The sequence below is a fragment of the Pristis pectinata genome, chromosome 1, assembly GCF_009764475.1.
Source record: "Pristis pectinata isolate sPriPec2 chromosome 1, sPriPec2.1.pri, whole genome shotgun sequence".
Taxonomy (NCBI): Eukaryota; Metazoa; Chordata; class Chondrichthyes; order Rhinopristiformes; family Pristidae; genus Pristis; species Pristis pectinata.
In genome coordinates, this window is record NC_067405.1 from 118,619,103 (window position 1) to 118,646,049 (window position 26,947).

The 26,947-nt window shown below is 39.9% G+C and overlaps 1 protein-coding gene across 3 annotated transcripts in view; it reads right to left on the reverse strand.

The window, feature by feature from the left end:
* The window catches only part of aspg (asparaginase homolog (S. cerevisiae)), a 70,164-nt gene that overhangs the window by 29,475 nt on the left and 13,742 nt on the right, over positions 1 to 26,947 (reverse strand). For all 3 annotated transcript variants that reach the window (XM_052020062.1, XM_052020043.1, XM_052020052.1), the window contains exons 4-9: positions 24,094 to 24,205; positions 22,870 to 22,995; positions 19,303 to 19,386; positions 19,064 to 19,190; positions 7,340 to 7,452; positions 3,712 to 3,897 (exon numbers count right to left, since the gene is read on the reverse strand). In XM_052020062.1, the coding sequence (XP_051876022.1) occupies positions 3,712 to 3,897; positions 7,340 to 7,452; positions 19,064 to 19,190; positions 19,303 to 19,386; positions 22,870 to 22,995; positions 24,094 to 24,205 (748 nt within the window). The remainder of the gene's footprint in view (positions 1 to 3,711; positions 3,898 to 7,339; positions 7,453 to 19,063; positions 19,191 to 19,302; positions 19,387 to 22,869; positions 22,996 to 24,093; positions 24,206 to 26,947) is intronic.

Genomic DNA, 26,947 nt, shown 5'->3' on the forward strand with positions numbered 1-26,947 from the left:
GTCCAAATGTGGTGGTATGTGCGACAAACATATGCGTATGCCATACTCAATATTCAGTCTTGATCTGTATTTGGTTTTCATGGCAGCAACTGCAGAAAATGCTATTTCGCACAAGTAAGTGGTTGCAAATGGTAACAGAACATTGACGGCTTTGCCGGACAGCAGTGGATACTCCTAGGAACATGCTATCCAGAACGACAACAGTGACATTCGGTTGAACTGCAAGCGCAAAGTCCTGACAGATGACAGTTCAGCCAATTCTTCTTGTTCACGTCCAGTTAAATCAGTAAGCATGCATTCAAACGGATTTCAAATCTAATCAAACATGCTCACATCATCGTTGCCGAAATACTCATGGAAATAATGTGGCAGCTGTTGAATATGGTTGAAAACGGTGCTCGCAACGGCTTCTGTCTTAGTCTCGTTCACTATCAGAAAGTCAGCCAGCAACGGAAACATATCATAGACGCCTTGCTCGCATCTTCCCTTCTAGATACGCAGTTTTTTCTGGAAGGCATTGATTTTGTCATGCGTTTTCAGAACATTTGAGCCAGGTCCTTGCAATGATAGATTTAAGCTGTTGAAAATATCTGCAAGATAAGCTAATCTGACAACCCACATCGCATCTGTCAAGAACTGTGCCAATGATCCATTATGCTCATTTAGAAAAATGAGCAGTTCATCTCACAATTCATATACACACTGCACAACGCAGCCTCGTGACAGCCATCTGACTTCTGTATGTAGCAACAAATGCTTATGCTCGGCTTCCATTTCACATCATATGTTTTCAAACAAACGATGATTGAGCGGCCTGGCTTTGATAAAGTTAACGATTTTAATGCACGTGGAAAACACATCCGCAAGATTTTCATCCATATCCTTTGCAGCCAAAGCCTCACGGTGAATCATGCAGTGGGTTGCAGCTACATGTGGAGCTACTTCTTTCACTCGTGCGACTAGATCAGACTTCCATCCCGTCATTGCGGCAGCATCATCTGTGCATACTCCAATACACTGTGCCCACAGCAATGCTGATTGTACAAAAAAAGTGTCAAGCACAGAGAAGTTCTTCACCGGTTGTACGCCCTGGGAGCGCCTTGCAAAACAATGTCTTCTAAAGCCTCTCCTTCCCAGCAATATCAAACATAAACCAACAACCGCACAGCACTGGCAACATCAGTACTTTCATTGAGCTGAATCGCAAATCTGACTTGCTGAAGACGTGCTATCAGCTGGCTCTGTATATCTTCCGCCATATCGCCAATTCTTCTGCTTACTGTGTTAACAGACAGTGGAATGGCTTTCAGTTTTTGACTGGATTCTTTTCCTAGTACAACTTCGCACATATCTAATGCTGCAGGCAGTACGAGCTCTTCTCCAATTGTGAGAGGCTTTCTGGAAAGTGCTATTCGTAATGCTACCAAATAGGATGTGTGAAGAGCCTGCCCATTTACAGTGGCGCAGGCTGTCATTTTGCCTTTCTGCTTGAGGTACAGCTCCTTTTGCTGCTCAAAATATTCCTTCGGTTTACTGGCAATATCTGGATGCACTGTTGTTAAATGGCGCTTCAATTTTCGCTGGTTTTATTGCATCGTTGGACAGTGTTTGCAAACACACAACACAAGAGGTTGGTCTGCATTTGTCCCCACTACGATGAAGCCATTTGAAATGTATTCTGGATCGTACTCACGTTGTTTTTTCTTTCAGTCACCCTTATCCCCTTACTCATCAGAATCTTCCAGTTTCTGGTCAGCTTTTCTCTTCAGAAATTTCTCCATACTCAGCAATACATGCTGGACAGTTTAATTACTATTACTGATAAACAAAATTATCAAAACTAATCTAAAATTTACACACTTGCACACTTTTCATTTAACAGTGACGTCACTGTGGCGTAAATGCACGGTAAGCAATATTATTAAGGCACACCAACAACGTCACTCAGTCTCGTTAACACTACTATTCCATTGTGCACTGTAGTGAGTAGTGAACACTACTGACTACACAAATCGAATATTAAGCGGCAGCTTACCAAAAGGGAACACCGTCTAAGTCTCTAAGATTGTCGCCTATAACCGATAGAATAGATATGGCCGAGTTTCTGAGTAGTGGAAAACTGGAGCAAGCAAGCAAGCTACGTCTTTGTAACAGGTCGCTTTTCCATTTTTTTCTTGGCTTTCTCATGGACCCCCGGCAACCCGCCGCGCCAGGGGTCCGCAGACCACAGTTTGAAAACCTCTGCTCTATTGCATCTTGTTTTGAAATCATCTAGAATGACCAATTCGATGATGTGTTAGGAAACCAATAGTAAAAATCGATGCAAGGAATGCAGTCTATTCAACCCAGCGGTCTTTAAATTACCATGTTGATACAACAACAGAAATACATTCTATTTTTACTTTTTCATCTTAAGATGAAAATACGTAAGAAACAGAAGCAGGAGAATGCACCATTGTATTAGCAGGTCTGATGATTAACGATTCTGATTAAAACACATTTGGATTAATTTGCATCTCTCTTGAAGCGTAAACCAGGTAATAGTAGCCAAAATGTGCCATCAAGTCTGATTGCCAAGTTTGCAACAATCTCTGGCTTCACACATCTTGCACACAGTCTTTAGACGATTGGCCAAAGCATCACATTTTCAGGTAGCTAATCACTTGTACTAGGTAAATTGGAATAATTAAGAACTGCACTGCAATTCCACAGGTGAAGCATATTGTGCACATGATATGTTTGTGTACCAAAAGGAGAGAGGCTTAAATAATAGTCCCTCAAGAACATGTTGCTGTTGCACCATTTTAAGAAAATCCAGGGCATTTTTTCATTCTACATGATCAGTCTCTTCCTCACACAAGCCACTTGTTCACAACAATATAACGTTTAGATGGCACAGTATCCTGAGAAGTGATGTGTGAATATGATACAATATACCAGATTCCAGTCCTGAAGAAGGATCCTGACCCAAAACGTTGACTACCTGCTTTTCTCCACAGATGCTGCCTGGCCTGCTGAGTTCCTCCAGCATCATTGTGTTTTCACATAGCTAAAAAGTAATGCTCCTCCTGGACCCACATGTATGTGTGTATATATCAGCCTGTTGCTAGCCTGGCTTGAGTTTCCACCAGAGAGTCACTCTCATCACAACTGCCTATTTGTTCTCCATTCTGAGGAGAAAATTAGTCATGCTGCTTCTGGGAACCAGTAGGAGATTATTTTGTAATAGAACAAATTCCTGTAATTTACTGTGAATTTACTGGCAGGAAACACAAGCCTCCCATTTCTGCTACAGTTGCAGGTTTCTATCCAAAAAACCTCTTGCTACAGAATCTGCAGCTGAATCTTCTTATTCTTATGCAGGTAGATACCCAAAGGTGGCAGGGGAGAGTAGAGTCCAGACTAGGGAAAACTGGTAGCCAGAGAGCTCTCCTCAGAATATATATATTCATTTCACTTCAATTGACATTTCAGTTATTGAAAAGAAGTTACATAATTATCCAGCCTTTATTTAATGAACTGAGAAGCATTTTCTAATTCAACTAGTTAACCAGTAGTGATGTTCATTGATCAACGGGAAGAATATTCACTCCAGTGTTCCACAGCCATTGTTATTCTACCCATTAAAACAAACAAATAAAAAAATCCTGAGCTGAAGAATGTAGTAATGGGAAATCCCAGCATAAATCATTAATTAGATTAACAACTAACCTTTCCTGTGGCATATGATTCAGTAACAGAACCTCGCAAACACTGGGTGCAGTTTATTATCAATACTCCACGTTCTATAGCTTTCTTGAACTCCTCCAATATATCAGGACGGTTATCTGGAGCATTGCCTGATCCATAAGTCTCCAGCACAATGCCCTCCATTGGTGGTTGCAAAAAGGCTTTTACCTGTAAACAAATTGCAGCAAAGTTCTCACAAACTTAATACAATAGCCATTTTTCTTATTTAACCCTAACAATTACAAAAACTGAATCAAATTTTCACTTTTATCCATTAAATACATTACTTGAAAGCAAAATTAGATGTTTTTACATTGACACAGTCATTAACTTCAATCAAGTTACTCCTGTACTCTATTCATATCATACTCTGAATTATAGTTCAGTAACTGCTTCCAAGAAGATTCCCACGTCATGCTCATCGTGATCTTCGACCATGCTCAATAGGATCTGAAAGAATACACTCTCACAAACTATACTGATAGAAGTTGGTCATGGCACGCATCAACTCCAGCCTACCAGACAACCTGGACCCACTGCAATTCGCCTATAGGCGTAACAGGTCTACAGTGGATGCCATCTCCCTGGCCCTACACTCAGCTCTGGAGCATCTGGACAGTAAAGACACATACGTTAGACTATTGCTTATTGACTACAGCTCTGCCTTCATTACAATAATTCCAAGCAAGCTTGTCACCAAACTCCGAGACCTAGGACTCAACACCTCCATCTGTAACTGGATCCTTGACTTTCTAACAAACAGACTGCAATCAGTGAGGATAGGCAGCAATACCTCCAGCACGATTATTCTTAACACTGGTGCCCCACAAGGCTGCGCCCTCAGCCCTCTACGCTTCTCCCTATACACTCACGACTGTGTGGCCAGATTCTGCTCTAACTCCATCTACAAGTTTGCAGATGATACCACCGTTGGAGGCCGTACCTCAAACAGCGATGAGTCGGAGCACAGGAAGGAGATAGAGAGCTTAGTGGAATGGTGTCATGACAACAACCTTTCCCTCAATGTCAACAAAACTAAAGAGCTGGTCATTGACTTCAGGAAGGGGACAGTGTACATGCACCTGTCTACATTAATGGTGCTGAGGTCGAGAGGGTTGAGAGCTTCAAGTTCCTGGGAGTGAACATCACCAACAGCCTGTCCTGGTCAAATCATGTAGATGCCACAGCCAAGAAAGCTCACCAGTGCCTCTACTTCCTCAGGAGGATAAAGAAATTTGGTTTGTCCCCTTTGACTCTCACCAACTTTTACCGATGCACCATAGAAAGCAGCCTATCTGGACACATCACGGCTTGGTACGGCAACTGCTCTGCCCAAGACCGCAAGAAGCTGTGGAGAGTTGTGGACACAGCCCAGCGCATCATGGACACCAGCCTCCCCTCCTTGGACTCTGATTATGCTGGTTGCTACACCAAGACAATGAGAGGTAAAGACAAAGACCCCACCCACCCAGGACATTCTCTCTTCTCTCCTCTTCCATCGGGTAGAAGATACAAGAGCCTGAGGGCACGTACCACCAGACTTAAGGACAGCTTCTACCCCACTGTGATAAGACTATTGAACGGTTCCCTTGTACAATGAGATGGACTATGACCTCACGATCTATCTTGTTGTGGCCTTGCACCTTATTGCACTGCACTTTCTCTGTAGCTGTGACACTTTACTCTGTACTGTTATTGTTTTTTACCTGTACTACATCAATGCACTTTGTACTAACTCAATGTAACTGCACTGTGTAATGAATTGTCTTACAAACCGATCGTACAGGTCAAGCTTTTCACTGTACCTCAGTACAAGTGACAATAATAAACCAATACTTAAGTATTGAATAGTCACTAAACAAAGCTGGGTGGCCTGGAATATGTCAATTATACCATGCAAGATATCACTTTCGGGAAAGCAGTAAACTGCATATCAAATCATTCAAATTTTCTTTCCCATAATTATGGGATGATTTGGAGAAAATATAATCAGCTATCTTTGAATTGTTGTAAATGAAAATTGGATGACAATCATAGACTTGAAAATACCTAGATATCTTTTTTAAAAAAAAGTCCTTGCTTTGCTGTCTTGAGTGTGGTGGAATGGGATCTAGTTCCCTAACATGGGGTCATTTAGAATTACTAGAGTACCAACTTGAGAGATGTTAAAGATCCTGCTCCCAATGAGGAGCAAAACAATCACAGGCAGCTGGAATCCTCAAAGATTAAAAGCGTGAAAATTAATTTTTTTCAGGGAGTTGAATAGGGGCAGGCAGAGAAATAACTTTGATCATTAAGTAGTTGGTATTTCTCAACTCTTGCTATCTTTTCTCCCAGCGATGTCTGATATCTCATGGAAACATCTCTTGGAACTCCCAAGTAATCCATGAATATCCCCCAGGCATCTCACAGCCCACAAACCTGATGGGGTGACATTTAACAGAAAGAAGGATATGTCTTTCTCCCCATCCTACTCAACTGAAATTTGGGTCAAGTTCTACATGCACTGGAAAACTGACAGACCCAGGTACTGCTCCAAACTCCTGCCTTTCTTACTGGATGACCTGGCCAGGATCAGCCTTCCCATTCTTACCAGAACTTACACTAAAATCATCCCTATTTCACTAAGTTTTCCATGCATCAGAAGGGCTTAAAGTTAGCAAGATTTTCTCAGGTCTATGCCACTGGGGATTATGTAACTTGCTATTAGGTGCAAGAGATAACCTTGCTCAATAAAATCCCCTCCTTATGAGAGAGGATCTTAAATGCAGTTGGTTCTGCTCCAACAATGGACGTATAGATTCACAGTGCTGAGGGACAGAGTTTATTCATATCAATTCAAAGAGATGCATATCTTTTAAAATTATTTTACATGGGTTTAGCTCTATAAAATACCAGAGTCCTCGAATAACCATGCCCTACAAATTCTGTGACCAAAATATCAGCTGCTATTCAAGATTATAATGCAAGCAACACAATTGTCAAACCTCCTTTAGCGCAATCAAAAGTTAATACAGAAAATGTAATATTTAGTTTAAATGTTACATTATGCACTTCAGTAATTGACTTATTTTCAGTAACTGCCAGAAACACTCAGCATGTCATGCAGCACCTGTGGAAAGAGTAACAGATTCAAAGGTTCATGTTGAACGGTCAGAGATAACAAAGGGTCTTCAACCTGAAACATAACTCTTGTTTCTATTTCTATAGATGCTGCTGAGTGTTTCCAACATTTTTTATTTTTGTTTCAAATTTCCAACATCTGCAGATTTTCTTTTCTGAGTCTCATTGACTTGTTTTCAGTCAGTTCCACAATATAACTTCGGAAAGCAATTTGACCTGACATCTGAAGTTTTTGCATTTTGGTCATCAAATACTGAAAATCCCTCAGCCCATCTACTTGGATAACTATCTGTTATTGTCCCTCTAGTGCCAGGAATTTTGCTCATTTTCAAGTAAGTGTTTTTGTGATTGTGTGTCAGATTTCATGCCTCACCTAGATAGTTTTTAATGTCACCACCACATATAGTACATTTCTCCTTTCAAAATCCTTATCTGTAATTTGTGTCTCACTTTGACCAACAGGAAATCTTTAGAAAAGGACAGTTACCGTGGCAGCAGTGATTCCGGGAAAGAGCCTTAACAATCCCACATTTCGATTCATGTTGGTGTGTACTCTAAACTTCTTCGTTGAATTTGGTCTCCAAACAGCATCCCAGTTGACTATATAGAAAACAAACAATTTCACTGCAGTTTAACAAACGGAATTAATTCTATTTAGTGGAGAGTAGAGTAAATGAAAAAAGGCAATCTGGAAAAAAATTAAAACCAAAATTGGATAATTCAACAGGCTTTCATCTTTGGCTTTCGGCTTTCAGTTCAACCCAAACTAAAGGGATTAGAGTTGCTGCAAGTTCCAAAAATACCTCGTGTTTGAACAGTTTTAATCTAATTCCTAGTGAATGGAGGCCCACAGCAAAAATTTCAAAAAGGAAGTGGATGGTTTTCAGAATGTATAAAGCTAACCTAGGGTGATCCTCTGAGTTTGAGGTAAAGGAACATTGTTAGAGAACAGTGGATGAAACTCCTCTCCATACAACTTCGAAATACTTGGCATAGAGACAGTGAACATACACAGTAGAAGACTGTAACACATTGGATTATTTACTTGTTTTCCCTCAACAGAAAGCATTTGGAAAGTTACTTTAAACTTTGCATTTTAAACATGATATACTCAGACAACTGAAAAAGGGGCTCTGATTTAATTGTTCACCTGACCAAGTGCTGGTGTTGATTGCTTCCTTTTAGGAGTGCAATTAAGATGCAATTTGTTAATCTTTCAGTTGTGCTAATCACATTATCATGCATGATACTGGGAAGTGTTTGGTCCCCTTTCTCAAAGAGATAAATTTCAGTCAAGCAAAGGCTTCCTAAAAAAAGGATGCTGAGCAAATTTTCTGAAACAGAAAATTGTGAGATGAATTTCAAGTAGATAAGAGACAAGAATTGCCGGATGTACTTAGAAGTCATCTTGTTTTAGCCATGTACGATAACCGACACATATGGGTAATGTGGCATGTACGTTACTTTGTTTTTTTTTATTATTAGGTATAGATAAGTCATAGGGATTCCACTGAGTGAATCCAAACATAGTTGCTATTGTACATGTTCATCTTACTGTGTCAAAAGTTGCTCGAGGTTTGTATCTGACCAAAGATTTAAGAGCTTCAAGTATGTAAAAGACAGACAAATATTTGGTCCATGCTACAAGGTAGTATTATTCTTACAAACCTGGGTTACAGTAGCATTCCAGCAGCGAGAGAGCAGAGTGTGCTGGAAATTAACGAGAAGCGAGTATTTTTTTCTAGCATTCGGGATAGCAGCGAGTGACTGCACAGGCGCGTGACGTCACTCGGAAGCGCGCAGGCGATTTAAAAAGAAGACTGCCGTATCCAGCGGGCAGCGTCGGAGCAGGCAGCGGAGTGAGAGGGAGCAGAGTGGTTTGGGCTTTGGCGCAACGGGCTTCAGCGAGACCGGGTAAGAGGCGAGATTTATAGAGGGGGTAAGTTATTAGTTTATTTATCTCAGTAGTATAGTATTGGACAGTGCTTTAGCAGTATGCATCTGGGGTTGGTCTTATGTTCGGAGTGCCAGATGTGGGGACCCTGGGAGACTACCAGCCTCCCTGATAACTACATCTACACAAAGTGCACCGAGATGCGGCTCCTCAAGAAATGTGTTGAGAGTCTGGAGCAGCTGCTCGATGACCTTCGGCTGATTAGGGAGAGCGAGCAGGAAATAGACAGGAGTTATAAAGAGTTTGTAGAGAGTAACTCTGTGGCGGTCCCCCTCAAAAATCGGTATCTCATTTTAGATTCCATTGGAGAGGATGACCTGACAGAGGAAGACCACGGTAACTGGGACCTCGGCACCGTGCCTGGTACTGTGGTCCAGCGGGGAAAGAGAAGTGCAGTGGTTATTGGGGATTCTATAGTGAGGGGAATGGATAACAGATTCTGCGAAACCGACAATGAATCCCGGATGGTGTGTTGCCTTCCTGGTGCCAGGGTACGGGATGTCACGGACCGGGTCCAGAATATCCTGAGGGGAGAGGGTGATCAGCCAGAAGTCTTGGTACATGTAGGTACCAATGACATAGGTAGAAAAGAAGTCCTGAAGGAGGAATACAAGGAGTTAGGGAGAAAGTCGAGAAGTAGGACCTCAAGGGTGGTAATTTCAGGATTACTACCTGTGCCACGTGCCAACAGTAGTAAGAATAGACAGCTCTGGCAGATGAATGCATGGCTGAGTGACTGGTGCAGGGGGCAGGGCTTCAGATTTCTGGATCATTGGGACCTTTTTTGAGGGAGGCATGACCTATTCACTAAGGATGGGTTACACCTAAACTCCAAAGGGTCCAATATCCTGGTGGGAATGTTTAATTTAGCTGTTGGGGAGGGTTTAAACTAATCTGGCAGGGGGATGGAAACCAGGATGTTAGGATACAAGATGTTAGGGTAAGGGAGGAGGTTTATAGAAACAAGTCCAAGACAGTGTGCAGTGAGGATGGCAGGAAGGACAGGCAGGTGAGAAGTCAGGATAATTTGCTGAACAATAGAAGTACAACAAACCAGGATGTAAGGATACAGGATGTTAGGATAGAGGATGAGGTATATAGAAACATGTCCATGATAGTGTGTAGTGAGGATGGTAAGAAGGACAGACAGGTGAAAAGTCAGGATAATTTGCTGAACAATAGAAGTACAACAAAATCAATAGCAGATACTGGACTAAATGTACTATATTTAAATGCACGTAGCATTAGGAATAAAGTGGATGACCTAGTGGCACAACTACAGGTTAATAAATACGACACTGTGGCAATCACCGAGTCATGGCTTTATGATGGATGTGATTGGGAACTACATGTCCAGGGGTACACAATGTATAGGAAGGATAGGCGGGTAGGCAGAGGGGGTGGTGTGGCCATGATGGTTAGTAATGATATAAAATCAATAGGAAGGACGGACATTGAGTCAGAAGAGGTGGAATCCTTATGGGTGGAGCTAAGAAATAGCAAGGGTAAAAGGACAATAGTAGCAGTTATATATAGGCCCCCTAATAGCAGTCAGGAAGTGGACTATAAGTTGCAGTTAGAAATAGAAAAAGCGTGCCAGAGTGACAACGTTAAGATAATTATGGGGGATTTTAACATGAAGGTGGACTGGGAAATCCAGCAAGGCAGTAGATCTCAGGAGTTTGTGGAATGTCTACGGGATGGCTTTTTGGAGCAACTTCTTGATGAGCCCACTAGGGGATCGGCTGTTTTGGATTGGGTGCTGTGTAACAAACGGGAGGTGATTAGGGAACTAAAGGTAAAGGAACCATTGGGAACTAGTGATCACAATATGATTGAGTTCAGTTTCAAATTTGAGAAGGAGAAGCTGATAACTGGTGTATCGATATTTCAGTGGAACAAAGGAAATTACAGTGGTATGAGAGAGGAGTTGGCCCAAATTGATTGGAAGAGTAAGCTGGCTGGAGGGACGGCAGAGCAGAAATGGATGGAATTTCTACAAGTAATAAGGAAAATGCTGGATAGATATATTCCAAGAAGAAAAGGTTTTGAATGGAAAAAAGGCACAAATGTGGATAACGAGAGATGTGAAGGCTAAAATAAAAGCAAAAGGGAGGGAATACAAGGAAGCAAAAATTAGTGGGAAAACAGAAGGCTGGGAAACTTAAAAACCTGCAGAAAGAAACTAAGGTGGTCATTAGGAAAGAAAAGATGAATTATGAAAGGAAGTTGGCAGATAACATTCGAAAGGATACTAAGTTTTTTTTAAAATATATAAGGAGTAAAAGAGAGACACAGGTTGATATAGGACCAATCGATAATGGTGCAGGAGAGATTATAATGGATGATAAAGAGATGGCAGAGGAACTAAATGAGTATTTTGCATTGGTCTTCATTGTGGAGGACATCAGCAATATACCAGTTAGTCAGAGGTCTCAAGGAATGGAACTGAGTTCAATTAAGATTACTAGAGAGAAGGTGCTAGGAAAACTAAATGGGCTAAAGACTGATAAGTCTCCTGGACCAGATAAGGTGCATCCCCGGGTTCTGAAGGAGGTGGCTTTAGAGATAGCAGAGGCATCGGTGATAATTTTCCAGGAATCAATAGACTCTGGCATGGTTCCGGAGGACTGGAGGTTCGCAAATGTAGTTCCGCTGTATAAGAAAGGTGGGAGGCAGCATAAAGGAAATTACAGGCCTATTAGTCTGACGTCAGTGGTGGGAAAGTTATTAGAATCGATCCTCAAGGATGAGGTTATGGAATGCCTAGAGGTGCAAAGCAAGATAGGTCCAAGCCAACATGGTTTTGTGAAGGGAAGATCCTACCTAACCTATTGGAGTTTTTTGAAGAAATCACAGGTAGGGTGGATAAGGGAGAGGCAGTAGATGTTGTGTATTTAGACTTTCAAAACGCTTTCGACAAGGTGCCGCACAAGAGACTGATTAATAAGATGAGAGCTCATGGAATTACAGGTAGGATATTGGAATGGGTGGAGCATTGGCTGGTTGGCAGGAAGCAAAGGGTGGGAATAAAAGGATCTTGTTCTGGTTGGCTACCGGTTACTAGTGGTGTTCCGCAGGGGTCGGTGTTGGGGCCGCTTCTTTTTACCTTGTACATTAACGATTTGGATGATGGAGTAAATGGTTTTGTGGCTAAGTTTGCGGATGACACCAAGATAGGTGGAGGAGTAGAGAGTATTGAGGAGACAGGAAGGTTGCAGAGAGACCTAGATAGTTTACGAGAATGGGCAAGGAAATGGCAGATGAGATTCAATGTTGAGAAACGTGCGGTTGTACACTTTGGAAACAGAAATAAACGAGCAGATTATTATCTAGAAGGAGAGAAAATTGAAAGTACAGAAGTACAAAGGGACTTGGGGGTACTCGTGCAGGATACCCTAAAGGTTAACCACCAGGTCAGATCAGTGGTAAAGAAAGCAAATGCTATGTTGGCATTCGAGAGGTATAGCGTATAAAAGTAAGGAAGTGATGATGAGGCTCTACAGGGCACTAGTGAGACCTCATTTGGAATACTGTGTACAGTTTTGGGCCCCATATCTTAAGAAGGATGTGCTGATGTTGGAGAGAGTTCAGAGGAGATTTACGAGGATGATTCCTGGAATGAAAGGGCTTACGTATGATGAGCATTTGTCGGCTCTTAGACTGTACTCACTGGAGTACAAATGAATGAGAGGGGACCTCATAAAAACATTTAAAATGTTGAAAGGACTGGACAGAGTAGATGTGGCCAAGCTGTTTCCCTTGGTGGGCGAGTCCAGGACCAGAGGGCACAATCTCAGAATTAGAGGGCACAGGTTTAAAACAGAGATGAGGAGAAATTTCTTTAGCCAGAGGGTAGTGAATTTATGGAATTCCTTGCCATGTACAGCAGTGGAGGCCAGATCATTGGAGGCGTTTGAGGAGATAGATAGATAGATATCTAATTAGTCAGGGTATCAAGGGATATGGGGATAAGGCCGGAAATTGGGGTTAGAATAGTTTTTTTCTCATTGCCCCCCCCCCATTTCTTCTTCTTTTTTCCCTTTTCTTTGGAGCAGACTCGATGGGCCGAATGGTCTACTTCTGCTCCCTTGTCTTGTGATCAGCTGGAGGTAACCCAGTGAGTCAACTTGCACGGAACTGAAATACTAACTAAACACAAGAAAGAACTTGTGATAGACCCAAATTTGCATGACGATGAAAGAAATCCATGAATAGCAAATGAAAAAATTAGAAAAAGTTTGAAAACAAACCAATAAGAGCTTGGATTTTGCAATACACTCAAACAATTCATTACACGTTGATTTGCCACAGACCATTAGCTTTTGCATTGGAATTTATTGAGAATCCATTTTGCTGCAGCACTCTGTACCCAAGGACTAGAATAAATGACAACATTCAGTTGCAGTGTTTGGTTGTTGATCATATTAAGAATCCTTATCCTTAAGAACCAAAGACCCAACAAGGAAGTGGAATTTAGGATAACTAAACCAAAGCTAAATCATACGTAGGAAGTGAAATAAAAGGGAAGGAGAGGAGAGAGATGGAAAGAGAGTTTTAATAAAGAATATTTAATTTTTCCAAAGTTGCCAAATTAAATGTGGAGTGACACGACTTAAAGTTAATTTTCATGCCCAGAAATAATATTTACCAATAGACAAGACACCTAGTCATTAAGAATTTACAAGTCCAAACTTCCTTTGGCACAATTAGTGGGTTTCGATCATACAGGTACAAGGTCCATGTATTTCAATGTCAAGACTTTTGGTGAATTATGGGCATAGTGCAATTTCTGGAGGAGTGGACATTTCAGAAAGCAATTTCCCAATTTGTGAATTTAAAGGTACATGCTGTCAAAAGCATTTAAATGTCCAATAAACTGGTTTGTGACAATTAGCTCTGATAGCAAAGAACTGCAAAATCCAGGCCATTACCTAATTACAGAACATACTCACTTGGATCACAATTACAAGAGGTTACCTGAACCATGCCTTCTAAATAATGCTCAGATAAATTACACAATTGAAATCCTGTTCACTAATGATCTCAGCATATGAATTTAAGACTTCTGTGCCTTTTTTGTTTAATTTGTGAATTTTTTAAAAAATATACAATTCTTTAAAGCCCCAAACTGCTAAAAATAGACAGAAGCCCGGTTTGGTGCCAAGGGATATGTACATGTTGGCAGTATCTGACTGTGAGCATTTCTGAAACCAGGAAGCCATCTAGAGGACAAAACAAATAAGAGATTTCAAATCCTTCGTTTCCTGTCATAAGTGACAATCCAAAATTCCACACACTGTTCAGTGATTCATCAGAATTTCTCGGAGAAGAAAACAGACACTTCACTCAGAGAATGGTTGGCGCATGGAATGCGCTGCCGGGGGTGGTGGTCGAGGCTGATACATAGGTCAAGTTCAAGAGATTGTTAGATAAGCATATGGAGGAATTTAAAATAGAGGGATATGTGGGAGGAAGGGGTTAGATAGGCTTAGGTGTGGTTTGAAGGTCGGCACAACATGGTGGGCCGAAGGGCCTGTATTATGCTGTATTGTTCTATGGACACTTTTTGGAATGTTGGTGTTGGAGGATGGTGAGGGAGATCATTTTAACCCTAATGGTGGCTAAGATTTTAAAAATAAAGAGTTGGCAAAATTGATTCCAACACAAGTGTCCAGTTGCCTTTCATAAGATTTAATGTTTGAGATTAAGATGATATATGACACACAACTTTGCTGTCTTCTCAGTCTTCATGTTCAATGATCGATCTATCAGCAACATAATAAGGAAGTAGTTTAATAATAAGTCATCCCACAGAAAAGAAAGGGAAACTAAATTGATTTAAGGGAAATGAATACAAGTTCTAGAATTACTTTTTTCATTTTGACTGGAGAAAATTTTCTACTTCATGTCCTCAGATTTTCAAAACAATTTATTCAAATTAACTGAGATTAGTATTCCTCTACCCCCCCCCCCAACCAAGTGTGATAACCAGTTTCAAATCTGTTAACTGTTTCCACATAAATAACATACAGCACACTGCAAAAGCAACTGGATTTCTTCTGTATTGTGACCACAGCAAATGGTGATTCATGCACCTTACGTGGGTTGTTGCTCGCCACAGCCCTTTTCCACAGGATTAATGCTCCAAGTTAAGATAAGGTTTATTGCTTTGCTTTATGCCACATATGATGATGCCAATTGAACTGTTAACCAACAGTTTAAAAGTGCTTCTACATGATCAACTACCATTGTTTTTGATATGTAATCTGCACTTTGTGTTCAATTCTTTGCATCACTTTTATTACTTGCACTATCCGTAGCTCTTCCAAATTATTCAGCAGTATTGATAATTCATTCACTTTTGTTACCCAAGATTCCAGTTCTCAGAGTGCAACAAAATATCTTTCAGACACATGACAAGGAATTTTATTGCTAGAAACCAATATAAAGTAAGCTGGAACAGAGTGCCTCCCAGATTCCTAACCTCGACTGCTGCAGATGTCCCTCTAGGCATGGACACAGATAACATAGATTTGGGGGGAAAAAAAATACAAGAACCTCTATTTGTTTATTGTGACCACTTAGAGCAACCATTCAAAGTAGACTAGTTTCATTAATCTGGCTACATAGATGCCTTACACCAAGCTTGGATTGAATTCAGGATTGCAACAAAGTTCAAGGAGCAGCTACATAACCACACTCCACAAAAATTAATATATCCTTCTCAAAACCTAAAAGACAAGGAAATGGCCTACTTTTGTAGTAAGTTTACTGGAATAGGACATATTCAAGTAAGAGTATAAAAAAGATTTAAATATTGGAAAATAAAACAAACACAATGAAAAGTAGCACCTGTTAATGCAGCAAAAAGGAGGGATTAGGTTTTGATTCTTTCCCCAGAATCTGGACTGGTGGGTAGGAGCCAACCATCCTCCTTCAGTCTGCTTTGCCATTCGATGGATTATAGCTCAGCTCCATCCTAACTACATCCACATGCCTTCGCTACAAACCCTTGTCTAGCAAAATCTGTAGTTCAGACTTAAAATTATTAACCAAGTAAGCATTCTTTGCATTTTGAGGGAGTTATTGCACACTTCTATAATCAAGTACACAAAGCCAGGTTTCCCAACTTTTTTTCCCCTAAATGGGCTGGCTCTAAAAATTACATCCTGAAGTCCTTAGCTCCATCATTAACAGGAAAAGTTTCACTCTATCAAATCCTTCCAAAGTCTTCAATTCAGCAATCAATTTTCCCTTTAACTTGCTATTTTCAGGGAATACAAAGCATGGTTATGTACTTTACCCCCATAATGCAATTCTTGGAACCCAAATAACATGCTAGTGAATCTGCACAGCGTCCTTCCAAGGCCAATATCTCCTTCTTACAAACAAAGTTCTTACGAGGCCTGATGAGAAGTTACAGTGATGATGTTTCCCCGGCTGGGGTGTCTAATGCACACTCTCAAATCAAAGGGTCAGCCGTTTATTACTGAGAAGAGAAGAATTTCCTTCAATGAGAGGGTAGTGGATCTGTTGCTTCCTTTATCCCATTTTCAGAACCATCTTCTTCAGTTCCAAATTCAATGACCTCATTAGAATTCTCCTGTAACTGTCTTATGCACTCACTTATTCAGTTAATGTCTCTATAATATTACATTACTGTCTGTGCTACTTCCTTTGACACCAAACTTTATCATCAACGTATTTCAATACATACCTCTGCATTACAGAAATCATCAATAAACACTGAATTGTAGTGTCCTTGGCAGATTCTTGCGGATTACCAAGAGTTCACTCTTCCCAGTCAATCCCTATAACTATCATCCCTGCATTTTACTACAACCTAACAAACCTCCAAACAAGATTATTTGCCTTCGATTGTCTAGAAAAAAAAAAGTGCCTTGCGTAAAACCCAAACAAATGTTTGCTGGAAGTTCATGTTATCAACGTCTGGACATTCCCATTTACTACTCTAATTATGTTCTCATGTTTATTTAGACGTTATCTTCTCCTTGCCAATCCATGTCCACTCTCTCTCATCAGCTCAAGTTTCTCCAAAGGGGCAGTTCTATGTCCATGATTCAAATAGCTTCTCTGCAGTAGATTTTGTCCTTGATTTATAGGTTCAAATAACTTCTCCAAACAGGTGTTAATTACCATGATCAAATACAAGCGCTTATGATCAAATAGGAGTTACCTCTAACACCTGTGGAGAGGTTATTTGAATTTAAAATAAATTCAGATATTAACAGAGCTAAATGTTACGAATGAAAAGTAAAACAATGGATGCTGGCAATCTGAAATTAAAAATAAAGAGTAAACATTGGGCATGTACAGCAGGTCAGGCAGCACCTGTGGAGAGAGAAGCAATTAATATTTCAGGTCAATGATTTGATGAAGGATCATTAACTTGAAACATCAAATGTTTCTCTCTGCTCCGATGATGTGCTTGTGCTGGAGTGTGTCCAGAATTTTCAGTAAAAGCTGTGAACTTTGGGCAGAAGGATTGAGTTCTGATGCAGAACAGATTTTCATGTTGGACTCTAATGAAGCTTCACATCCAGAACATTAACTGCTCTTTCTCTTCTCGATGTTGAGCAATGCATGGTTATTTCTACAAGTTTTTTTTGGATTTCTCCTATAATTGGTTCCACTGGGAGAGCTGACAAGATCGCAGAGTTGGTGGCAGTTTTTGTTTATAGCTCAAAATCTTTCCTCCCCAGCTCCCCCAAATGACCCCAATATAGCCTTAATATTTACTGTTAACCATTGCAACAGAGGTCATATCCCTGACCTCCACCACAAAGGTTACCCTTCACAATCTTACAGTTTGTAATCTGTGTGGGACATGCTCCCCCCACCCCCACTATACTAACAACTTCAAAATCAAAGTCAAATGGTTAAAACTTGGCTAATATGTCCCTTTTGTATTTTATTTCATGTTGTGTTCAGATTGAAAGTTTTCTCCCACATCCCCCCCCCACCCCCCCGCCAAGCTAACGGTAAACTGAATCAATAACAACACGAAGTCACTACCTTACCTACAAGAGAAAGACAAGCAATTCCAATGAATTTTTTCATCACCTACATTAGTCAATACCAAACTGCTACAAGTGTGCTTATGTCATTACAATGCAAATTAATTTACATTAAGAACTGACAAAAAGAAGTAACATTGTTAAAGCAGAGGTACAAGTAGGGACAGGGTGTACCGTCCTCTTATGGTACTGCATGACACAGCATATAACAAACAAAAATCTAATACTTAAAAAAAATTACAATGCACTAACAGTTCAATTAATTTGGTAAATACATTCCCCATTCACCCTATTCCAAAAAAGAAACCCCACTAATACCAGATAAAATCTATTCTGCATACTCTAACAATGTCCCATGCTTACTATATTGCAAGTAAAACATACTCTTTATGCCACAATTCAATGCAGACTTTACATCTTACTCATAAACAGGCTTGTGTACTTCATAGCAAGAAAGCAAAATCTTACAATATGCAAATGCTTTACCTTCAACTTACTGCGAGGTGCATTCTACATCTAAATAACTGCTGCCAAATACTTGCAAAATAAAGCAAATATAAACAGTACAAAACTTGAGAGGAGGAACGGAAGAGGATCAGAAGAGGACTGTAAAACAGCAGTCTCAAAGAGAGGTTTAATCCTGGAGAAGTAAAATACATGTTGGAAATTTTGAACAATTAAACTCTCAAATGAATGTTGAGTTTTGTATTATGAAATCACTTTATAAACTTACCTCGATAGTTCAATCCATTAACCACGAGCCATGCATGGCTGATTGGGATTTCATATGTGATTAAGATTTTGTTTGGCAAGTTAAAAGTTAAATCATCATTCAACACTATATTAATAAACATACCTGCACGATGAATACATGCTTAATTCGACCTTTTTATCAAACAACAAGCAATGCAACACGCACTTTGATTACTTCTGCATTGTTTACTCTGCCAGTTGCTGAACTGTAGCAGACATTAAGTAAATTTACTCCTGCATATTATATTTATTTATTTGCATTCAGCAAATCCATACAATAGACGAGATTCTATTCAAAATGTGCACATCAAGGATTTTCTCTTTGTATTCCACATTTCCAACATTTAAAAAAAATTTATAACAAAATCACACCCAATATTCGTGAATTAACCTTTATAAATTCATTGTCTAGAAAGAAACTATTTAAATTTGAAAAACAATCAAGCTATACAACTGCATTTACCTTTAATTTCTACTTCAGCATTGGCAAGTGGCTGCATATTTGGTGAAGTAAATGCAGAAAAACTTGCTGAATCTATTTTTGTTACTTGATTTCCTCTGTATAACTTGTGTTGAAAATAGAGACCAACCTAAATAATTTAACATAAAATAAAATCAGTAATGCAAATAAAAGGTAAGATATCAGCTTCCAAATTACCAAATCAACCAGACCCTTCATTTCAACAGAAGCTGTGTGCTTACCTCTGGGATCACAAACTGGCCGGCAATCAGCAATGCCCCAAGTAAATTATCGTGGCCGTCATTTCTCATCTCATAAATGGGAACCTTAGAAGATGCAAGGGTAAAAACAGAAATTACAAAGCAGTAAATATATAATAAAGAGAACATCAGGTTTAATGGTTTAAAATTATTGGATGATTTTGAAAAACCTCGCAGTCTTCTATTCCTTTTGTCAAAAAATAAGTTATTTTGTCCTTCATCTTTTTTCGTGGCACCAGACTACCTGACAGCTGCTGGAGTATTTAGTGACTAGCTTTTTGTTTGCCCTCTTAGACGAGACACTGGACATCCAAAAGACATTTGATAAAATACTTCATAAGTGACTAATATCTCGTGTTTGAAAAGCCATGAAGTCCAGAGCTATAGAAGTAACAGATAAGCTTCCTGGGATACTTGACCAAAATAAGAATTTCAGTAGGCCAGGGATAGGGAATCCAAGTCTATTACTGATACTAATGTATAGTTACTTCGTTACATTTCAATTGTCAATTATTGTTTTTGTCTTGTGTATAAAAATGTGTATTTTTATGATCTGAGAGACTCTCAGAGGTTCCCTTTTGCATGCTTGTGTCAATCAACTAAAGACTTTTTACATTTGCACCTCTGGTGTCCAAATGGTGAATGATTCACAATAGTCGTAGCATGGATCTGGCACAATGGTTAAACTGTCTCCTTTGATAGGATAGAGCAGTTGCAGTACCTTGGACAATCTACATGTACCCTAGGAAGTGGGCAAAGAGGAACAGGCAGTATGTTATTCACTTTGCTGCAAAAGCTTCCTTAATAGACTGAAGTTTGCTGGACTCAGCCTGCTTTCGGGTCAGATGCAGAAAGCCAATTTCACTGGCCCTTCACATCCTGGAATCAGGTAGTGAGGTCTCAGGTGCACCTGGGCTTCAGGCAATGTAGTGAGGGGGACGCATCCTCAGAGTGCCCTGACAGACTTTGACAGCCAGCAAATATAGGAACACAGCCTTCCACTTCTGAAAAAATTGTCAAGAATTTAACAACTTTCAATATTAATCTCTGACAAAGGGGAATTTTGAAGGGACACAACAGCTCTGCTCCATTCAGCTTCATATCTGCACTCACATGACTTCCAAAGCAAAAACTCAGGGATCAATTTCTGCTCCACATCACACTGCTTTCTCTAACTTGCTTCTCTGTAAAGTTCTGCCATATTTCAAAAGGCAGATTCTGTCAGTTCCTTCTCAGCTTTCATAAGTGAATAATAAACTTAAGTTGCATATGATGTTACAAAATCAGAAAATTCTGCAAGTGTTCAGGTCTACAGTGTGCATTAGGGATGGATGATAAAAAAAAACTGTAATTAGTAGTCATCTAATAGAAAGAAATAAAAGCCCACACTCTCCCTTGCTCCACAATGGATCCAAATCCCAACACTTCAACTCCACGACTGTCAAATGTCAGGGTCATTTCCCTACCACTAAAGGCCAGAACTACGCTAACGCTACACCCCAGACACCATCTCCAAGCTGGTAAATCGTCTATACCATCTAATCTTTATTTGAAAAGGATTAGGATGAACATTGAATCGAGTAGCCCTACAATCCCCCATCAAAGTTACAGAATTAAAGTTTTTACAGACATAAGAGTTGTAATAATGTACCTACACATGCTTAACCTTTTGCCTACAGAACTGCTGGTGAGGTTCATTCTGTGGGTGCATATCTAACATCTGTGTCTGCACATCAAAGCTCAAAATCAAATGAGCGCACAATTTGCCGCTCACTGCACCACTGGACTCAGCTCTAAGCTGAGAGTCCAGAAGCACTTTGCTCCTAGCCCTTTAGATTACACCTGTTATTTGAATGCGATCACTTACCTGGATTGAAAAGGTAAGTAGAAAAAAGTTTTTTCCCCTCCTGCTATTAATTTTACTTAATTATTAAAGAATGAATGATATTAATTTTACCTAATGAATTAATATCATTCAAATGTGTTTTTACACAAATTTGTCTTTCACCTTAAAACAATTATTTCTTGAAAGTACTTCAATCCTTTTAAACAATTTCTAAATGTCTCCGATCATCATTTAAAAGCACCTTCAAAAATGGCCAGCTGTCAAAAGGGATTTGTGATGGTGCAGAATTCAGGATCTGCTGCCTGAGGTCCAGTCACTGACTGCAGCCTTCTCTGCCTAATGGCTACTGGAATGAAGCCCAGAGTTCCGATGTGCCCACAAGGCTGCAAGAAGCGCTGCTGTGGGGAGGCAAGTGCAAGCCAACTCTACATGATCCAGTAGAGTTAGTTACCAAAATACAAATAGACTTTGACCCATTCTGTTCCTGTAAGACTGTGTGTCCCTGAAGGATTAGGTGGGATTGTGAGTATGGAAGAGATGCAAAGAGGCTTCAAGAGGCCACTGACGAGCTGAATGGCTGGTGCAAATGTGGCAGATGAAATCCAATGCAAAAAAATGTGAGGTCATCCACTTTGGTTCCACAGAACAGAAAAACAGAGCATTCAATTAGGATTTGTACACATTTTTTATCCCCTAAAATGTCAATGCATTTTCACTTACCAACATCATGATATAATTCTTATAATTTGCATCATGCTAAAATTTCAACCCAGTTAAAGCAGGTGCCAGTTACAGATATGATTCCCTTCCCACACCCTATTCATACTAAGAGCACCAAATTATCTATAAACTGGAAATTCTTGTCCTCTGACCTCCCATTATAATTTCATGCCCATAGTTATTGATAACAGAGTTTTAAAAAAAGATCTAATGTCAAATTCTCCAGCTGCATGATAGGATTTGAACTTATAACAACAGATCATAGTCTGGCATCTCAATTACTAGTCCGGTAAATTAGTATGCTTTCATATTATACCACATACTAATAATGTATACTTACTTGTGCCTCAAACTGGGTTTAATTCTTCTCAAGTTAGAGTTATCTACTTTTTCTCCACTTGTGACAAAAGATACCACTAAAGTAGTTGCAAATTAATAATGAATCTTGGAGACTGTGCCATTTTAATGGCCATCAAATGACTTAAGGCTCTTCCAAGTTTTACCATCTTCTGGCAGGTTGTAAATATTAGTGTTAAAGATAACTATTGAACAACTAAATAACACCTGTTGCTCAGTGGTGAATTGGCGACAGCAACATTTGTATTTCTGTGACTCCATACACGTGCTGAAATCTTGAAATTGCTTTCAGTTATAAGGGATAATGATGACAAACATGAACAGTTGTGCCGCTGTTACCTGAAAAATCAGAGTCAATATGATTTACATTATGCAGAATATTGCTTCCAACTAGGACATCATTGGACCTCATGGCAATAGGGATAGCACTTGAAAATTAGCCCTTGCAAGTCAGAAGCCTACAGGAACCAAACAATTTCTATCTTACTGACGATTTATATGGTTTACAGATTCACAGGGGTAAGTAATGTTATTAATACTGTATAGTATGAGAAATCTAAAATCACATCTTCTTCCTTGTAAATACAGGACAGTAAGCAAAGTCTGACTGAAGCATAACAACTTACTTGTGAGCCAGTCAGGATGATGGGTTTTCCTAGATTCTCACACATGAATGAGAGGGCAGAAGCAGTGTAAGCCATAGTATCTGTACCATGAAGGATCACAAAACCCCAATATTCTTGGTAGTGAGTCTGGGAATAAGAATAACAAAACTTAGAAAACTGCAGGGCTGTGAGAATGGTTTCCAATCTTTGGTTTGCAAGTTGGTTTGTAAAGAAGAGACTTCAAATTTCACTTCAGCTGTGTAAATCCTACTTTCATCTTTTATACTCTATGCCAGACATTTCAAGTCATTCCTACCATGCTGATGAAAGAGCACTGAAAACCACCACAAGAAATTGTAGTGTTTGATATTACTCACCTAAAGTATTTTAATCTTATAAAATGCAGGATTTTCTTAAGTCTAGTTGATTTGTCCCCCACCCTTCAACATCACTGGCCAGTGTAAAGAAAAGATGGAATCTTGAACACTTTATAGTCTTACACAATGCCCAAGGTAAATTCAAGATCCTAGCCTCATTTGCAGATCTGCTGGCACATTCAAAACTGTGCAAGAACCATATTGGTCAGCAACATTGGTAATGTCTGCTTTTGTATCTTTTAATGCTACCTGAAAGTTTTGAAAATGTAAAAAAACTAATAACTTATCCAGCAAATTCATCATGCCACTAATATAGCACTAAACCATTATCAAAGCATTGAGCTTTTACATTTAAGTTATGAAATTGTAATCTAAAAAGAAACAATTCTTTGATATCTTGCTGAAGGAACACTCCTGTATCATTTCTTGTTTTGCCAATCTATAATCCTACTGAAATAGAATCATTGCATACTGAACTATGACCATTTAAAGTTGAAGATGGAACAGAAAAGTAGGGTACATCAGTACTTAAGTTTGAAAAATCTTTCATGGCTTTAAAGATCAGCATCATACACAAGTGAAATCAGGAGCCCAATATTGCTGGCTTTCTGCTGACTATAAAGGCAATCTGATCCACTGAGACTAGATTACCTTTGTGCAGCAATATCTTCATAGCCTTTGGAGATAAAGCCCACACACAGCTTAAAGGGGCAGAAACCTTTCAGATCCAGGTTTTGAGCCAGATTCCTGTCAGACAGCAAGAGATCTGCACCAAGAAGATCACTCCCTCAATGTAGGAATTTCAGACCTTTGCTATTTTTCGCTCCTACAAAATTCTCTGAAATACCCAACTCAAGTCTCAACTTACCTGTATATCAACAGCAATTTTAGCCCAGTCATCTGTGGTCATGTTACAGGAGTCCAGCAAAGGTGAATATTCAATTACTGAATACACAATCCTTTTGTTTGACCTTGAACAACTGCAAAGCAGAATAAACAGAATGCTTTGTTTCTAACATAAAGTTTTACGTGAAAAAAAATCGATCACTGACTACAAACATAGAACAGTATAGCACAGGAACAGGCCCTCTGGCTCAGAATGTTGTGCTGAACTAATTAAACTAGTAATTAAATGCCCAACTAAACTAATCCCTTCTGCCTACACAATGTCCATATCCTTCCATTCTCTGCATATTCGTGTGCCTATCTAAGAGTCTCTTAAATTCCTCTACTGTATTTGCTTCCACCACTACTCCTGGCAGCGCATTACAGGCACCCACTACTTGTCTAAAAATGTCGCCCCACACATCTCCTTTCAACTTGTCCCCTCTCACCTTAAATGCATTCCCTCTGGTATTAGACATTTCAACCCTGGGAAAAAGATACCAGCAATCTATTCTACCTATGCCTTTCAATCTTATAAAATTCTATCTGGTCTCCCCTGAGCCTCTGCTGCTCCAGAGAAAACCACCCAAGTTTGTCCAACCTCTCCTCATAGCACATGCCCTCCCTGCACCCTTTCCAAAGCCTCCGCATCCTTCCTGTAATGGGGTAACCAGGATTGAATAAAATACTCTAGATGCAGCCAGACCAGAGTCTTATAAAGCTGCAACACAACTTAAACTCAGTGCCTCAACTAACAAAAGGCAAGTATCCCATATGCCTTCTTTAACCACCATATCAACCTGTGATGCCACCTTCAAGGAGCTATGGGCTGGGACCCCGAGATCCTTCTATACATCAACACTGTTATGGGTCCTGCCACTAACTGTGTACTTTCCCTTTATATTTGATTAACTAAAGTGCAACACCTCACACTTGGCTGCATTAAACTCCATCTGCCATTTCTCAGCCAATATCTGCAACTGATCTATATCTTGCAGTATCCTTTGGCAATCTTCTACATTATCCATAACGCTACCCAATCTTTCTATCGTCTGTGAACTTACTAACCCACCCATCCACGTTTTCATCCAACTCAATTATATGCATCAGAAACCGTAGAGGTCCCAGAATGGATTCCTGCAGAACACCCCTGGTCACGGACCTCCAGCCAGAATAAATTCCATCGACCACTACCCTGTTTAATACGGACAAGCCAATTCTGAATCCAAACGACCAACTCACCGTAGATCCCATGCATCTTAATCTTCTGGATGAGCCTACCATGAGGGACCATGTCACATGCCATTCTAAAATCCATGTAGACAACATCCACAGCTCTACCTTCAATCACCTTCATCACCTCCTTGAGAAACTCAATCAAGTTACTAATACATGACCTGCCCTGCACAAAGCTATGCTGACGGTCCGCAATAAGGCCAAGGTTTTCTAAATGCTCATAAATCCTATCCCTAAGAATCCTCTCCAATAGCTTCCCTACTACTGATGTGAGACTCACTAGTCTAGTTTCCAGGATTATCCCCATCTCCCTTTTTGTACAACAGAACAGCATTAGCTACTTGCCAGTCCTCCAGGACCTCACCCGAGGCTAGAGAGAATGCCAAGGTCTTGGTCAAGGCCCCAGAAACCTCATCTCTTGACTCTCTCAATAACCTAAGAGCCCAACACTACCTCTTTCTTTATCTCAAAATGCACCAGCATATCAGCATGCTCCGCACTGATCTCACTATCCTTCACATTCATCTCCTTGGCAAATATTGACACAAAGCACTCATTTAAGCTCTCACCCACATCCTCTGCCTTCAAGCACAGGCTCCATCCTTTATCCTCAAGATGCCCAAAAAACAGCTATTTCCAATTAATTCTCCCTAGCTCCTGCCTAGTGCTCTCATAATTTGCCCTGACCCAATTTAATACTCTCACACAAGGTCCATACTTATCCTTATTCATAGCTATCTTAAAACTTAAGGAGCTGTGATCACCATTTCCCAAATGTTCCTCCACTGAAAGGTCAATCACCTGGCCAGGCTCATTTCCCAATACCATGACCAGTATGGCCCCTCCTCTGGTTAGACTAAATACTGGTTTAAGAAATCTTCCTGGATGACTAACAAATTCTGCCCCGTCTGAACTTGACCTGCGGCCTGTGCATTAATGCATCTTCTTTGACATCAAGATTGAAAACTAATTTCTGTCCCAATAAAATCTCATGTGTTCTCTCATTTATCAACACTGTACCTGAATAGCAGTCACATTCAAATGAGATACAACACTACTCTGTTACCTCCAGTTTGAATCTGATTGGTGAATGTAAGATAATCTCTCAAAACAAGATGGTCATCATGATTTATATAGTTTTTTTTTTGTGTAGTGGAAAAAATGATCAGAGACAGCAGCTGCTCCACTGGGTTACTACTGTGTGGAATTCAACGGTTGTCTGAGGTTGAAGGTTGCATACTCATTTGTCCCTTTAAAAGTACCCTGGACTGGTGATATCAAAAGTCACCTTCAAAATAGGAACAATTTATTCTTTACATAGAAAATATGTAACATGAAAAATGTCTAGTAAGCCGAGGGATTTTGTTTTGCCTTGGGTCAGTAAAGCAAGTTGTGGCTGTGTCAAAACCAGGAACAAATGGCACATTCCATTTTTGGGGATAGTGGATGAGCAAATACATAGGCCAGAACATCAAAAGAATTCCATGCACTTTTAACAGTGAAATAGACACTGAGTCACCTTAAAATATAATGGGTCATTCAATGTGATATTTCCTTCTTTCAGCTGTGGCTCTGTGGGGAGTACTCTTAACTCCAAGTCT